The following is a 16,552-nucleotide window of genomic DNA, read 5'->3' as shown; positions in this document are numbered from 1 at the left end:
CAAAATCCTAAACACATTAGGCTGAGAGAAAGTTTCATTAAACTCACTTGAGTTTGGTGATTAGTATGTAGGATTTATTGATTGATTTGATTTGATTTCCATAGCTGCCTATCTCAACAAATGACTCTGAGCAGCTAACAGTTCAAAACACATATTACAGTTAAAATTTAAAAAACATTTAAAAATAATAAAAGCATTAAAACAGCAACAAACATTACATATATTCTTAGTATGCAGGGTTATATTTGCTTCCTGTGGAAAAAATATATAATCTTCTGCGTTCCGTAATACTGTATGTATAAATTCTAGTACAGGCACCTTTTTAATCTCTTAAAATATTAAAAATTAAACATATTTTTATAAATACCACTGAAGTATGCTAAGTACACAGCATCTAGTTCTGAGGGGTACTTTATGCTCCAGAGCCCTCCAATAGTTGCTGGAATTGTAATTTTCAGTTCATAGGATGATTAATTTCAGTGTTTTGTTGACTCATTGTATATAAATGAATGCTTGCATTAATGTCTCTTTTTCTAAAGGCAAAGACAGATAAGTATTATGAAACTTTTGCAGACTAAGTATGCCAGTGGAAAATGATTAATAATATGTTCATGAGATGTTATTTTTATTAACCAAATTTAAGATATATAAAGCAGTGATTTATAGCTTTGTACTACATAGTAACATTTTAAGGGGGCAGTTTTGTTTAAGAGGAGAACTGGACAGTCTCACATGGCTATTGTATCTAAATGTGATATCTGAGTGAAGATCTTGCCAAGATTTTCATACTGTCGTCTTCCGTGTTCCCTAATCTAGGATCACAGCTATAAAGTATGAAATCTAGGCATAGTGGCAAGCTTTCCTTAAAAAATGGCTCTTTTTATTTTTATGGTGTTACTCTTACAATGCTTTAATGTATTTGTTAAAAACAATTGAGGTAATGTGGCTGCTCGCATGCAGTCTCTTTTTCTCCATTCTTTCATTGTGGGAGTAAGTTTGGAAAGATAAATGTTCTTATTTATATTTATATTGCCAGCAATACTGTGATCACACCACCAAACAGTGTAATATGTTAAGGGGATAATTCTGCCAAGTTGTTTTATTTGGACAAATGTACTCCATAGTTGTGGTAGTGTAAAAAGAGAAGTTATACTTCATTTTCATACACGATGTTTGAAGAAATGGATTCAAAAGCAGGCAACAACAACAATAAAAGTATCTGTTTCGTGCCATTCATTATATGCACGAATATCCTTGGTGAAGAGTCAGACACCTGTGCTGGTGAAACCAGAAAGGGGGGGGAAATGTCATTTTTTTTTAATTTATTTTTTATTTTTCCAAACTCTCCCCCATACATATACTGTGATATTTATCAGATATTAGCATACATTCTTTTTACATTCTTATATATAAGATACTTTTAATGAAATAAATATATGCACATGACTTTTGGTGTTGCTCGCCCATTTCCCCTTTTACTGCATCCCCACTCCTTCTTCTCTACCTTCTTTCTCCCTTCTCTTTCTTCCCTACTTCCCTCTTCTTCCTCTCCTCTCCTCTTCTCTTTCACCACTCTCTCCTCCAACCTTCCTACTTCCTTCTCCCCTCCTTTACTCTCTCTCCTCTCCTTTCTCCCTTCCTTCTCTTTCTTCCCTACTTCCCTCTTCTTCCTCTCCTCTCCTCTTCTCTTTCACCACTCTCTCCTCCAACCTTCCTACTTCCTTCTCCCCTCCTTTACTCATTTTGTGTATGTTTAATATGTGTGTATCATGACAGTGTACAAATATCCCAGTATCAGTCTGTAGAGAAGCTTGCTGGCTGCACAACCCTTGTCTCTTTCACACCCCACTGCTCCCATCCACATTGCTGCTAATACAGTTTGGGAATTATGTTTCCTTCTGACTCAGACTGGATCCATTTAGTCAAGTCACTTGAAGACTTGCAGGTTTTAAATTACAGTTCTCTTCATCCTTGCCATTAACAGGCTGGGTGGGGTAGAGAGATGTCGGATGCCAATTACCTTTGGATTTTTCTCATTCGTGATTTCCTTTTATGGGGAACAAGGAAGGAGACTGTGCCAATGAGAGAAAATTAAACAGTGGCATCATGAAAGTAAATAGTACTGAAAGTAAATACTATCTGTTCTTCAGAAAGTAAGCGGGCAAAGGGGAGGGTTATTGACATACCTCTTACCCAGGATTCTGTAATATTGTGCTTCTGGTTTGTGTGTCCATATGCCTGTATTCAAGAAAGAAAACATATGAGTGAGGCTGTTTTCTATTTACGAGTCCAAACTAACTTACTTACTTACTTACTTAATTACTTACTTACTTTCTTTCTTTCTTTCTTTCTTTCTTTCTTTCTTTCTTTTTCTTTTTTCTTTCTTCATCCACTTTCAAAATTATAATAAATGTGATGAAGATTTAACCCAATTCTTCCATCCAATTTCCCATGGATGCAACAATAACCCCTCCAAAATTCTTATTAGCTCTAGTGGGAAGTTCCCATTAATTGCTCTCTCTGCAAGGAGTAACACTAATTCTGAATTTTCACTGCTACTTATAATGGAGCTCAGATTCCTAAGTATCACTTACAGTTTTCGCTACATGTTTTTGGTGCTGCACATCTTTGAAATGCCATGCGTGATGATGATATTGGCAACTTATAACATGGCAGCAATACTGTACAGAGACTGCCTTCCTTGATTTGAATGGCTTCCAAGCCCAAAATGTACAATATAGTAATTTCCTGATTTCCATATGATCTTTATTCTAGTGATGCTTATTTAGATGTTTCTAGATTAAAGGACTTGCAGGAATTTTGCATTTTCATGGTGTTAATTTTAATAAAGTTATTATAGCAGCGGTTCTCAACCTATGGGTCGTGACCCCATTTGGGGTCGATCGACCATTTCACGGGGTCGCCAAGCAAGGCTGTCCGCCATTTTTTTCCCCTTTTCCAGCGGGTGCCTTACCTCCCTTGAGCTGGGCCAGCTGATGGTCGGCCTGCTCCGTCTCTGCCGCTTGCCAGCTACGTCTCAGCCGGCGCAGGGGGCAGAACCACGCATGCGTGGTGCTCCCGGGCAGGGAAAGTCCTCGACGTACGACCGGTTGGGTAGTCCTCGACTTACGACCAGTTTAGTCCTCGAATTACGACCGGTTTAGTCCTCGACTTATGACCGGTTGGGGGTCGCGGCATTAAAAAGGTTGAGAACCACTGTATTATAGGAAGTCAAGCAAGACTGAAATTGTTAGGCAGCATGGGTTTTGTGACTGTGGTCTAGAAAACAGATTTCCTGATGTTTCACCAACAAATGTGTTTGGCTTCTTCAGAGGCAAGATAGTCTGCACAGCTGGCCACAAGTAATTGAGCAGGGACTTATTCAGTTCCTACTCATCACAGTTGCCTCTGTGGTCTTGAAGCCCAAAATTTCCCAACAGATACCGGTTGCGAATACCTATACCAGTGTAAGTTTGAAATCCTTAACTGAGAAGCACTTGACTCTAGTGAACTGTACAGTACATTTTCTACAAGACTCGGGAGATAGCAGTGCCTGGACTGAACTGGATTAAGCTTGAAAGATAATAAAAGTTGGGCTTGGTTAACTTTGGATTGAAAGAGTACCTGGGAATACCAGGACTATGGACTAAGCTGGGAAGTTGAAATACACTCCAGAAGAAGGAATCATTTCTGTACTGTATTGTTGCCAAGAAAATTCCATGGACAAGTCAGGAAGCCTCCAGGCTTCCTTTGTACATGTTGTGCAAAAGCTCCATATTTGTACTTTGGTTCCCTTTTCCCTCCTTCCCTATCCAAAGACTTATGTCATCTCAGTTTTCTTCAGATATAGAAATACATTATTGTTGATGTTGATCTAAAAAAGGAAGATGGGGAGGGGAGAATAGAAGAGATAGGAGACTGCTATGTTTCCTGCTGCAGCATCTCTGTATGTAATCTGCTTCCTCAGTCCCCCAGCGTGTAATGAAATAATGAAATATCTTACGAGGGGGAAACAAACTGTTTTGAAAAAGAAAAGTAGCTATGGCTGGAGAATGAGCTCTACGCATGCTGGGCTTCAGAGAAGCATTATGTCATTCTCATTTGCACTAGTATGGGATGATCTCATGAAGGAGGGGTTGCTGCAATTTACAGCTCTGCTATTTCAGCCCATGTGATGATCAGCATTCACTGTGCTCGCCAAGCAGAACAGAATGGAGGGGGAAAAGAAGAAGAAATGGCATTGTAAATTATTGAAAATCCTGAGAGTTTTTAAAGAACAAATGCTGGAATGCTGGATTGACAATAACAGGGACGTGATTCAGTTGCTCCTTTTTCTGTTCCTCCAGACAGAGGGATTTTATCTCAGAGAAGAAGAAATCGGAACACTCAGGTTGATTATTATTATTTTTTGCAGTCCTTATCAACTTTTCCCTTGCCACCCCTCCCTACCATTCTATGATCCCCATTTAAAGACTTCTTTTTTTTTTTTAAGAGGAAAAGCATATATATATTTAGCCTATTGTATAACTGGAAAACTGTGGCCATTAACCAGTGCATCTGTGCCATAGTGTGTGTTGTGACTGATAATTCCCAAATTGCTTACTATTAAAAGATCTTTTGTAGGGTACAAAACTGTGAAAAACAATTTGTACTTAAAAAAATTCCACAAGAATTGAAAAATGGAAGTGGGAACAGAAGTCAGAAGACAAAAATGAAGATTGCTGAGAACTAGAAGTAAAGATTGGCAAACCTGTATCTTTAAGCAAGAGTATATAGAATGAGAACCCAAATCAATCAAATATGTCATCCGTATCATAAATCAGGGACAAACCAACTTTTTCCAGCCAGTAATCCAGTCTCTCCTCCTCCTCCTCCTCCTGAGCTTATCACCTGTGGGGAAGAAATTTTAACTTGTTCCTTTTATTTAAATTATACAGTTAAATATTAAATATTAAATACAGGATTTTTGTTTCAAAACCTCTGCATTTGCACATCCATTTAACATTTTTTTAAAGGACTTTAGCATATCTATATTACTTAGGCTATTCCCACAGAATCCCTATACATCTCTCAGAGGCAGCCCTGTGCATGAGATGAGAGGCCTTTGTGCAAAGAGAAATGATGAGGCTTATTTTCTTTACTTGTTTTTCCATCAGTTGCAATGCCACGTGGTTGAATTATAAACATAGTAGATTTTACTGTATTCATTAATGTGATTAATACCAGCACAGCAGTGCTAGAAACAAAGGTGGCACCATAGATAGTGTACTTTAAATGAGACACAGTTTTTGCCTTGAGGATACTTCATTTAATTTCATGACCAATTCATATAAAATGGGTTTTTGTAAAAAAAAAAAAAAAAGTAAAAAAATCGATGACATGTTGCAATGCTTTAGCAAAGAAAAGAAAATACAACAACATGTATAGCCTTTTGCCTCTCCTGTACACTGCTTAGTTTCAGGAACTGGTTATTCCTCTGTATGGCTATAAACTGTAAAATATAGCTACCGTAATCCATGTAATCCACAGTTCTACTGCCCACAATGGTAGACATTGTTGCCAAATATATGTCACAGTTTGAAACAGAGAATCTTTTGGAGGTATTGCTAAGCTGCCGTTTTTGGACTGCCATGACTACCTGGTAGACTTTACCTGCCTTTATGTTAACTAGACAGTTTTGAGCCATATGTTGAAAGTCAGTATAGTGAACAAGTACTATCCATTGAACAGAAACTGGTCCAACTTGTTCTGTTGCTTGAAGCTTTTAAAGAGCAGCTAGACAACCTGTGCCCCATTGGATCATCATTTCAGAGATATTTCTTTACCTAAACAGAGAAATAGAATGATCAATAATGGGCAAAAAATAGTGGGAGCAGGAGTGACTTTGACTTCCTGCTAAATTCTTCATTGAGTTACCTTGTGGGAATGTGGCAGGAAACATTGGAAATTCCTTTCCCTTTCCTTCCCGTCCCTTCCCCAGGAAGCAGGTAAGTGGCTGTTGTTGAATAGGGGAAGGACTGAGATTGCAAGACTGGCTAGGAAACTCAGAACCTAAATTAAGATCATGTAACCACAGCAGTGTAGAAGCGGGCAGTAATACTGAAGCAACATAACTTTCCCAAATTTCATTCCCTTGGGAGTCGTGGTCACAGATTTTGGACACATTCTATAAGTTAGTCCATTTGAGGTAGCTTAATTAAAAAATGTTGCCCCATGATGCACTGTTTCATCCAGTTAAAAAGTTATGACAATGAGAATTTTAGTACAGGCATTCCTCAACTTACAACAGTTTGTTTAGGGAATGTTCAAAGTTACAATGGCACTGAAAAACATGACTTATGACCATTTTTCACTCTTATGACCATTGCAACATCCCCATGGTCACGTGATCAAAATTCAGACATTTGATAACTCATTCATATTTATGACGATTCCCCTGTCCTGGAGTAATGTTATTACCTTTTGCGACCTTCTGACAAGCAAAGTCAATGGGGAAGCCAGATTCACTTAACAACCGTGTTACTAATTTAACAACTGCAATGATTCACTTAACAAATGAAAGATCATAAAATGGGGCAAAACTCACTTAACACATGTTTCACAGAAAGTTTGGGCTCAATTGTGGATATAAGTTGAGAACTATCTGTAATATATAGATTAGAATTTGGAATATTAATGGTGCATTGTTCTAACCCCTTTTTCATTTGTTCCTGATTTCTAATCACTTTGTTTCAGAAAATCTTCAGAAGAAGTGGATATGGATAAAGTCACAGCAGCTATGGTTCTAACTACTTTATCCACCAGCCCTTTGGTTCGCAGCCCCCCAATCCGTCCTAATGGTGAGCATGTTTTCAGGAAAGATTGTGAAAGAAAGGTTTGGGGAAAGGATTGGTAGATATACCTAGCTTCATTTTCCCTTCTGCCTGCTGGTAGGAAGACCAGCCACCAGTCGTTCTCCCTAATGTGGGGTGGAGTGGAGTTAGTGAATATAAACAGATGTTTACACTAGAGGATGTATCCACTTGCTTAATTGTCCAACTAACAATGGAAATGTGGAGAGTTTCATAGTGTGAAGCAGAAGTCAATGCCTTCTTGTGCAGTTCTTCTACTCAGCACAACCCCTTCTTCCTGCTTGTGACTTGTCAATTAGGTTATTTCTGACCATAGGTCTAGGGTTTTACTTCTTACGATAGAACATGTTTTGAGATATAGACTGGCTGACAGATTGCAGGCACTGATTGAATAGGAGACAACAATAACAAATGCTCATTTATTGCTTCTGCAAGACAGTGACAATGCTGGTAAGGAGTGACTAAGAAATCTAGCTCTGACCTCCAGTGGCCAAGAGGAGTGAGGGGCTACCATTAACCCACACATAAAAACTGCAGTCACTACTTAGCATCTAGTGTTGCCAAAGCTACAACTGAATAGGCAAAATGGTGTGTTTTTTCTCGCCCCAAATAATAAAGAGTATAAAAGATACAGCCATGTGAAACTCCTTGTTAAGCAGAAGCAGTAGAGAATCTGTAATGCTATCAATAGAGACATGCATAGCAACACACAGGTGATATAACTTGGTTGTTTTCTGGTTTGAATTGGCTTTTTGTGCTATTTAGAACTAGTGCTTACTTTCAAAAGAACACTAAACCCATGTTTGGAAGACATGTTAGAAGACCTGCTCTTTGTAAGCAGCCTGCACAAACCCAAGAAGTGCTTTAGAAAAGATCATCAGGCATTTTATGAACAGATACTTCTATGGAAGTTGTACATTGATCTTTCTTACAGCCAAAGCCAAAAGGGCTATGAAAGGCAGCCTCCAGTAACTGAGAAAGAAGGAGGAAAGGAGGGAGGGAGGAAGGAAGGAAGGAGCATAGCATTTAGAAATAGATGCCTGAACAGAATTTAGGTTTAGAATGAGCGAACCTTTAGTCTTAATGCAGAAAATTTAGGAGATATTCCTGAATGGGCTGCCATAGATTCATCATTTGGGATAAGATTTCAGTTAGTTTCAGCCAGATGCTTTTTGTGAAATTGTGTTTCAGAAACCCACAATAGCAGCAGTTTTATGCATGAACATTTCCTCCCACAACAGTTATGTTACAGAGGAACCCATGATACTTTCCCAAAATTCTGGACATGTTCATCCATTCAAAGAAGAAGAAGAACTTTGGCCTAGTCAGCTGTCCAGCTGCAACCTTAGTGGCTTCTCAAGTAGATAGGTTGTCTAGAAAGCACCTGGCTGTAGCCTTCTTTGGGCGTGGCACGGTAGAAAAATATGAATAAGTCTTTCTTTGTTTATATCAAGTATAGTTTATTTATGCAGTTTGGAAGCCCTAGTAGATATAGAACCATATATATTCCTGGAAAATCTGTGTGCTTTCCGCGTGTGTCTGTGGGTGTGAGTGTGGTGTATGTACTTCTTATATCTTAGTAGATAATAATTTTCTTTTCAGTTAATTGCATGTAATCTAGATGTTCCAGCATTCTTCATAAATACATGTTTTTAATAATACATGTTTTAGTAATCCCCTTACTAAAAATAGTTTATTTATAGTATTTATTAAATTTATTTGCCTCCCATCCTGTTTCAAAGTGACTCTGGGCAACTTACAGCATTAAAAGCATTAATATCCAACATTGTAGTTATTTTTTAATGCTGTTGTTAATTTATAGAATCCTTAAATGGATCCTGGAAAGAAGGAGGATTTGTGCCTTCCAGTACCAGCAGCAGTGGGTATTGGAGCTGGAGTGCTCCAAGTGACCAATCAAACCCATCCACTCCATCACCTCCCCTTTCTGCTGACAGCTTCAAACCATTTCGATTGCCATCTCAAACTGACGATGGCATTGACGAAGCTGAAACTAGCAGTCTTCTTTTTGACGAACCTATTCCTAGGAAAAGAAAGGTGAGTCTGATATTGAATTTGTCAATATTCTCCTATAATGTTATACCTGTGTTTCTCATCTTTGGCAGCTTTAAGATGGGTGGACTTCAATTCCCAGAATACTCCAGCCAGCCAGCATGTATATTGTGATATTATATGAACCTTGATTAACAAATACCTGTGTTTATTTATGAAAGACTCCATCATATATTATTTTTATCTAAAACCAGATGTTGTTTGTTTCACTTTGCCTTTATTTACTCTTCATTTTTAAAAATATATACCAATTGTTTTAGTCCTCTTAAAAGAAATATTTGTCTGAAAAGCCCTGGAGTTGTTACAAATAAATTGCTAATAGATGAAATATTAGGAAATTCCTGCGTGTATTACTGTACTAGCTGTACCCGGCCACGCGTTGCTGTGGCTCAGTCTGGTAAAAGTGTGTGTTGCTTTTACATCCAACAGATGGTGCCGTTTTTCAAAAAAACATGTTTTTACCTGTCACAGGTGTGACATCTATATAATATAGGTATATAAAAACACGCACGTATTCGAATGCAACGTTGTGTCAAAATTTCAAAGCAATCGGTGAAGAACGTTCGGAGATTTAAGATTTTGAACAAACAAACATTTACATTTATTTATTTATTTATACTACAGTCAGCTATTAATTGTCATTCTAATTTGAAAACAGAGTGAACTCATTTCAGTGTTCCAAATTAGCTTTGCAAGATTAATGACCAAAAGATCAATACTATATAGTTTGGTTTATAAACGGTGAACTTAAATTACACTCAGGTGCATGTTATTTAAAAGTAAATCCGCCCAAGTTCAGTAGGCCTATCTCCTTAAACGTATGTGTCCTTGAAACATTAATTTTAATTTACTTTAGTATCAATGTAAATAGAATAATTTGAAATCCATGCTTGTTAAATGAATGTACTGTGTACAGATTGTGTTCCCTGTTTAACTTCTCAGAACTCCATGAAAGTAATGTTTAAATGCCTTTGGAAAAACTGTGGAAAGGTACTAAGCACTGCTGTTGGCATTCAGAAACACATCCGGACTATTCATCTTGGGTGAGAAGACTACAGTTCTTTTTATTTGTGAAACAACTTTTATCCCAATGTTAGCATTACTTTGAAGCGAGTTCACTAAGATTTATAACCAAATGAGCATGTTTATAATCGAGCTATTACTGGTGATAATTCCCTTATTTCTTTTTCAATATTTATACGGGGGTTTGCATCTAACATTGAAGTCAGTGCTTTGAGCTAGAGCAAGGGTAGGCAACATTGGCTCTTTTATGACTCGTGGACTTCAACTCTCAGAATTCCTGAGCCAGCCATGCTGGCTCAGGAATTCTGGGAGTTGAAGTCCACGAGTCATAAAAGAGCCAAGTTTGCCTATCCCTGAGCTAGGGGAATGAATCAGCCAGAATTCAGTCTCATATAAGCAGTATCCTAGCTTTTTATTATGTATAAATTTGTTTCCATTAATGAATAACATACAAGCCAATGACAAATCTTACATTGTTTTCTTTATTTGCTAAAGAAAGTAGAATTTATTTTAAGCCACTGTTTCCAATGCACGCACAAGAATCAAAACAATATTTTTCCTAACATGAAACAGAGTGCTGATTTATTTTCCTTTTTGGCCACTCCAAAGAGGGAAAGGTTAAAAAATACAAACCAGCCACTTTGGGTTCATTTTTTTTGTGTGCCAATGAACTAAGCTTAATTTATTAAGTTGGTAATTATTATAAATGAAGCTATTGAATCAATATCACAAATTTGATAAAATCAAAAGTTTTAGAAACATTTGGGAAATTCTTTTTGTAAAAAGAGATAGGTAGTTTCTCTGAAAAAGGATTCCTGTTAGTTGTGGAAATAACATCTGGAGAAGTATGACTTATGACTGCAACAAGTTATTGCAAATTGTTGGTTAATGAGTTTCCCCTTATCTCTCCTTCTGTATGGCCATGATAAACTTAGACAATTTTGCTTCAGTTTTAGATTCACAGCAGTTTGTTTCAGTTAGACCCAACCAATTGTGGTAAATCCTAACTGTAATTTCTTAAGCCAATTTCAGTCCTTGAGTTAAATTCAATTTGTTTCAGTGACATATATGTTTTGGATATAATTCTGAAAAATGGACAATATTCTTTTTTAAACAATAGAACAAAACCTTTCATTTTCCTCATTGTAGCAACTTCAATAGAAAGAAGAGCAAGAACTAATGTGAACCCAAAGGATTTTCAATATTTAAAAATTCTCCTATGAGTCACAATAGAAATAATTAAAAATTAAACTCACTGAACTGTGCTGTCATTTTTCATGATATCTTTTTCCCATTAATTCAAACCTGCATTTAATTTTTTTTAATAAAATGGTTAGTGGGTGGGGAAAGAGAATTGAATCTCATTTATTGCATAATCCATGTACAATTATATACTTTCTCCCAAACTTTCTCTTGCCTCACCAAATTGTTGTGAGAATAAAGGGGAAAATGTGCTAAAGGTTTTGAAAGAAATGAGATACAAATATGAGGAATAAATGAGTTAAACAGTCTTTGTCTACTTTAAATATACTGTGTTTCCACCAGTCTGATTTATAAAATGTGACAAATAAAGTTAAGTCTTTTTTATTTCAACATTCTTGATGGTATATTCTATGCACATGAAAAATATGTTAACTGATGAGTGGATCTCTTCTGAAGAGATAAAGTGTTTCCTGTGTAACTGTGTGCGTGTCTCTGTATGCAAATATTTCTTTATTTTGTTCTTTCCCTCCCCAATATGCACATGAATATATTAATTAAAATATATATTATTGGTTGTAGTTGTAAAAATATTGAACAATTCAATTTGTTTGTATATACTCATATATTAATATATTGGAATTTCTTATTGTACTGACTATGATATAGTATTAATAATTTCTGACTGTCATTTTTTTAGACGTGTAGGAGAATCTGACTACAGTGATGGAGAGGAAGATTTTTACTACACAGAGATACGTCTCAACACTGACTCAGTAGCTGATGGATTAAATAGTTTATCTCCAGTTTCACCCTCTCTAGCATTTCTTCCTTCTTTTCCATCCCAAGATGTGAACAGAAGTGAACTGTCATGTGCCAAAACAGATGCTAAAGGGATGACGCCTCTAAGCCGTTCAGCTCCTACCAACCTCTACCTCATTCACTCTGACCATGCTTACCAGGTACATATTTTATTTTATTGCACTTGATTTATTTTATTTTATTTTATCCAAAAATTACAATAGCTAGATTCAGTAGTAATGATGTGGAATTGAGCTGTGACTGACTTGTGGTTACATTTAGGGTTTGGTTTTTTGTTTTTTGCATCCCACCCTCTTGTTTCTCTTTCTTGCTGCAAAGTTCTTGGGAAATCGTTTAAAGTAGGTATATGAAATTGCTAAACTATTTTTACACTATGATTAATGAGATTATGCTATGAGTGCAGATCATGTTACTTTCAAATCCTTGTTTGAGAATAATAAAAGTTCTGGTTTTGAAATAACAGACGAATGTCTTACTCAAAGTCAAAAGCTTTCATGAAAAAGAGGAGAGGCAAAATGGAAGCACATAATACCTCTCTGACAAAATTGTTCATTTGTTTCATTTATTTATTTTTTTCCCACCTTTATTATTTTTATAAATAGTACAAGGTGGAAAATTTACTTAATTCTCTTTCATCTTCTTATTTTCCCCACAAGAACAACCCTGTGAGGCAAGTTGGGCTAAAAGAGAATGACTGGCCCAGAGTCAGTCTGCTGGTTTTCATGGCTAAGGCAGGACTAGAACTCAGTCTCTGGGTTTCTAGCCAGGTGCCTTAACCACTAGATCAAACTGGCTCTCTTGTTAACTTTAAACAAGCAATTATGCTTTGGTGCTAGTTTGAGTATCAATTTATCAATTGGATTTGTTTATCATAGAAGCTTTGGAAAATCTTTTGAAAATGGGTTTAGATCTGCATTTTTTTTACAGATATACAAAATTTATATTAACTTTTAAGTGTGGGAGGAATTAACATGATATAGCATGTGGTGGCTGAACAGACCCTCATAATCTATGGGTATTTGCAAACGTTAATCAGATAATTGATTCCTTATAGCAACCTATATTCTAAAACACCTGCTAGTATAAAGAGTAAGTTGGAGTCAACACCATACCTGATCATTTGTTGCATACATTGAAATGGTGATCTTTATATTTTAAAAAAATGGAATAAAATATTCTAATTATCTCTTATAAATGAGCTGAAAGCTACTTATAAAGGTTTTGAATATTTTAATCTATATAATCTTATTTTTATTATTTATTTATTTATGTTTCCTATTTCTAAATTGCCTATCTCCTTCAGAGACTAAAAATAAACTCACTGAATTGTGCCGCCATTTCTCATATCTTTCTCTCATTAATTCAAGTCTTAGTAAAATGGTTACTGAGGTAGTAAAAGTGAATAGAATCTCTATTCACTGCATGTGCAGTATATGAAATCATAATAGCATAAACATGTAAAGAGAAAAGGAGCAGAATATGGCAATATAAAACAACAAAAGCTATTGCTGATAATGCCAGTTGATGAATTTTTGACTGGTGGTCCCAGGAAGAGGGCCTTCTCTGCCATTGCCCCTCCCCTCTGGCCTATCCTCTTCCCCATGCCCCAAGACAGGCCCCCACTCTCTTGGACTTTCGAAGAAAGTTGAAGATTTGGCTCTTCCAATTCACACAAGGCTCCCAGATGCCTTGATAGCCCTCCTGCTGCCTTTTAACCTTTAATTTATTCTAATCTTGTTCTTATCTTGTTATTGATGTAACGTGTTTTTAGTCTGGTTTTAGGCTTTCATGTTTTTAACTGTACACTGCCAACAATCACTCTGTGAACAAGATGGCCAGTATTTAAAATTATATTGATAAATAAATAATAAGATTTAAACTTGGCATGCCACCACTCGGAATGGGCTTTTAGAAGTATCCAGTATCTTTTGGATATCTTTACAAACTTTTTTGAGTTTGTAAAGATACCCAAAACAGGCATGTGTCCAAACTGCATGACTCTCATGCAGTCTCTCATAGATGGAAAGACTGATGGCAGCAAATACAATTTTTCCACATCTTTCTGATAATAATAATAATAATAATAATAATAATAATAATAATAATAATAATAATAATAATAATAATAATAATAATAATAATAATAATAATAATAATAATAATATATAGAATTTTTTACACAGCACAAAAAATACAAATCCAAAAAAGAAAACTGATAAATAAGCAAGAAATAAAGGAAGAAAAACAAAAAAATCTGTCTGCAAGAAGGAATCTGCAAACTTCCATAATCTTAAGGTAGAAAAGACATAAGAGAGTTCGAAGTCCTTGATGGTGTCTGAACTTAGCTGTTTGCTTGAAGATATTGACCTGACGAGGTAATATCATCACTACATTAATAACCTCATCCATGAGCACTGATTATGTTACCTAGTCAGGTAGCGAAATGTCTGCAAGCAAACAACCAAGTTCAGAGAGCACCAAGGATTCCACAGTTCAACTCTCAACTATCTTCTCCAGTCAGTAAATTCCAGATTAGTTGCTTTGTGACCTGTCCATTGTTACCAGTAATAGTCTTTTGCTGGTTGGAAATGTTACAAACGATGCTATAGTTCAAAATATCTGAAAGAAGCCACATTGGGGAAATGAAAAGTTGCTCTAAAATGCTTCTTTTGTAAGATTTAAACTTTAAAATAATTTTATTAGATCTGCATATATTATGAATTCTTTATCTCTCATTTGTTTTAGTGACTGCTATAGACTTCTTTCTTTCAGTGGTATCATTTATTATTCACCCTATTGTCCTCGAGAGCTGAAAAATAGAATCAAAATGCGACCGACTTATTATTTTTCATAGGAGATAATCGAACACTTAATTGGGTAACATGGAGATGTTCCTTCTTAACTGATTTCCTATTTTTTGAAACAGGCCACAGCTCCTGTGAACATTCCAGGGTCAGCCAAGTTCACTCCCAATGGAAAAAGCTTTAGCATCTCTTGGCAGACACCCCCTGTTACCTTCACTGGCCTTCCAGTAAGTAGAAAACCAGCAAATTAGGAGGGGGAGGTTTGTTTACTACATAGGATGGCACACGTGAGGCAAGATCCATAGAGGTGATGGATTTCCTTCTCCCTTGCCTGTCCCATTCCACTCATAAATGCATTGCAGCAGGCCTGCATTATATAGTTCATGGGCTGCAGGTACCAAGCAGCCCGTTTGCATTTTTAAAAAAATAATAAATCACCACCCCATCTCCAAAAACATACTGTGAGTGCTCCAAGCCTCTCTACCACCACCAGCTCCAGAGTACTGCTGCTCCTGTAGTTTCCAAACTGCTAACTGATTTGCTAGGCATTCCTTTGTGGCCTGCAGTGATTTTTAATGTATCAATGGGGTCCTTTGCTCTTTACCCTTGTGTAGGCCTGCATCACAGATTTCATTAGAGGCAATTCAAGCATATTTTGAACAAAATAGCAACAACAATAGACTTATATACCGCTTCACAGTGCTTTACAGTCCTCTCTAAGAGGTTTACAGAGTCAGCATATTGCCCCCAACAATCTGGGTCCTCATTTTACTGACCTTGGAAGGATGTAAGGCTGAGTCAACCTTGAGCCAGTCAGAATCAAACTGCTGGCAGTTGGCAGAATTAACCTACAATACTGCATTCTAACCATTGTGCCACCACGGCTCCCATTTGAAAAAGCATTCAAATGAATATGCTGAATATTTCACCTACGAATTAGAGTTTGATGTTTGGTAATATACTATCCAGTATCAAAAGGCCTTATGACAGTGCTGAATCCTATAGAAATAAGAACACACTTTGGCCAAAATTAATTATGGATATTCTCCAATTCCATTGGGTTGCAGTGATACAGCATTACAGTTTTTCCTATTCCCTTAACTTCCCTCACAGGGATGTTTTCATTGATTTATTATGATCTATTATGATCCCATAATGCTGCTTAGCTGCTTATACTTTCCATATCCATAATATACTTTTAATTTCACTTAATATCATTAACTACTGTAAGTAAACAATATTTCATTTTTTATTCAAATAATTTCTCTAACTTTTGAATGATCATTATCAAAGCAGATATCGTGTCTTATGTCTTAGCACTTTACCTGAGGCTGCATGTTCCAAATTTTCACAAATATGCAAGCCTGTTTAAAAACTCTGATTTTGGACAGGGCGAATTAGACATTGATAAGGTACTGCCAGCTATTTCTCATTTCACAACGTGAATCACAAAAGCCTCTTATTGTCAACCTTTAGAATTTCTTGGAGGCTTTCTGTAGAATCTGGGGTCTCCTGCTGAGCTGATAAAAATGAAAGTAACTGAATCAATTACATTGCATTCTGCCAATGAATATTTATTAAATTTCATCAAGGAATAGCTAGAAGTGCAAGGCATCCTGCTGGTTGTAATTTGAACAAGAGACTCTTAACAGAACATGCTGTGCATGAAATACCCCAAAATTTGATTTCATGACAATATGGTAGAACTGGAGTAATTTTAAAAGGGGAGTTGCTCTCTGTGGCATTGGGATAAATTGACACAACTATTGCAAGAAAGCCAAA

General features: G+C 36.4%; 1 protein-coding gene across 1 annotated transcript in view; it reads left to right on the top strand.

Moving 5' to 3' along the window:
- The window catches only part of ZNF704 (zinc finger protein 704), a 45,668-nt gene that overhangs the window by 16,843 nt on the left and 12,273 nt on the right, over positions 1-16,552 (top strand). The window contains exons 3-7 of the mRNA XM_029287324.1: positions 6,736-6,839; positions 8,674-8,906; positions 9,864-9,964; positions 11,845-12,106; positions 14,893-14,997. Coding sequence (XP_029143157.1) covers positions 6,736-6,839; positions 8,674-8,906; positions 9,864-9,964; positions 11,845-12,106; positions 14,893-14,997 — 805 coding nt within the window. The remainder of the gene's footprint in view (positions 1-6,735; positions 6,840-8,673; positions 8,907-9,863; positions 9,965-11,844; positions 12,107-14,892; positions 14,998-16,552) is intronic.

Source organism: Protobothrops mucrosquamatus, unplaced genomic scaffold, assembly GCF_001527695.2.
Source record: "Protobothrops mucrosquamatus isolate PMUCROS unplaced genomic scaffold, P.Mucros_1.0 scaffold_297, whole genome shotgun sequence".
NCBI lineage: Eukaryota > Metazoa > Chordata > Lepidosauria > Squamata > Viperidae > Protobothrops > Protobothrops mucrosquamatus.
Note: the sequence above shows the minus strand (reverse complement) of the source record. Positions and strands in the feature narration are given on the sequence as shown.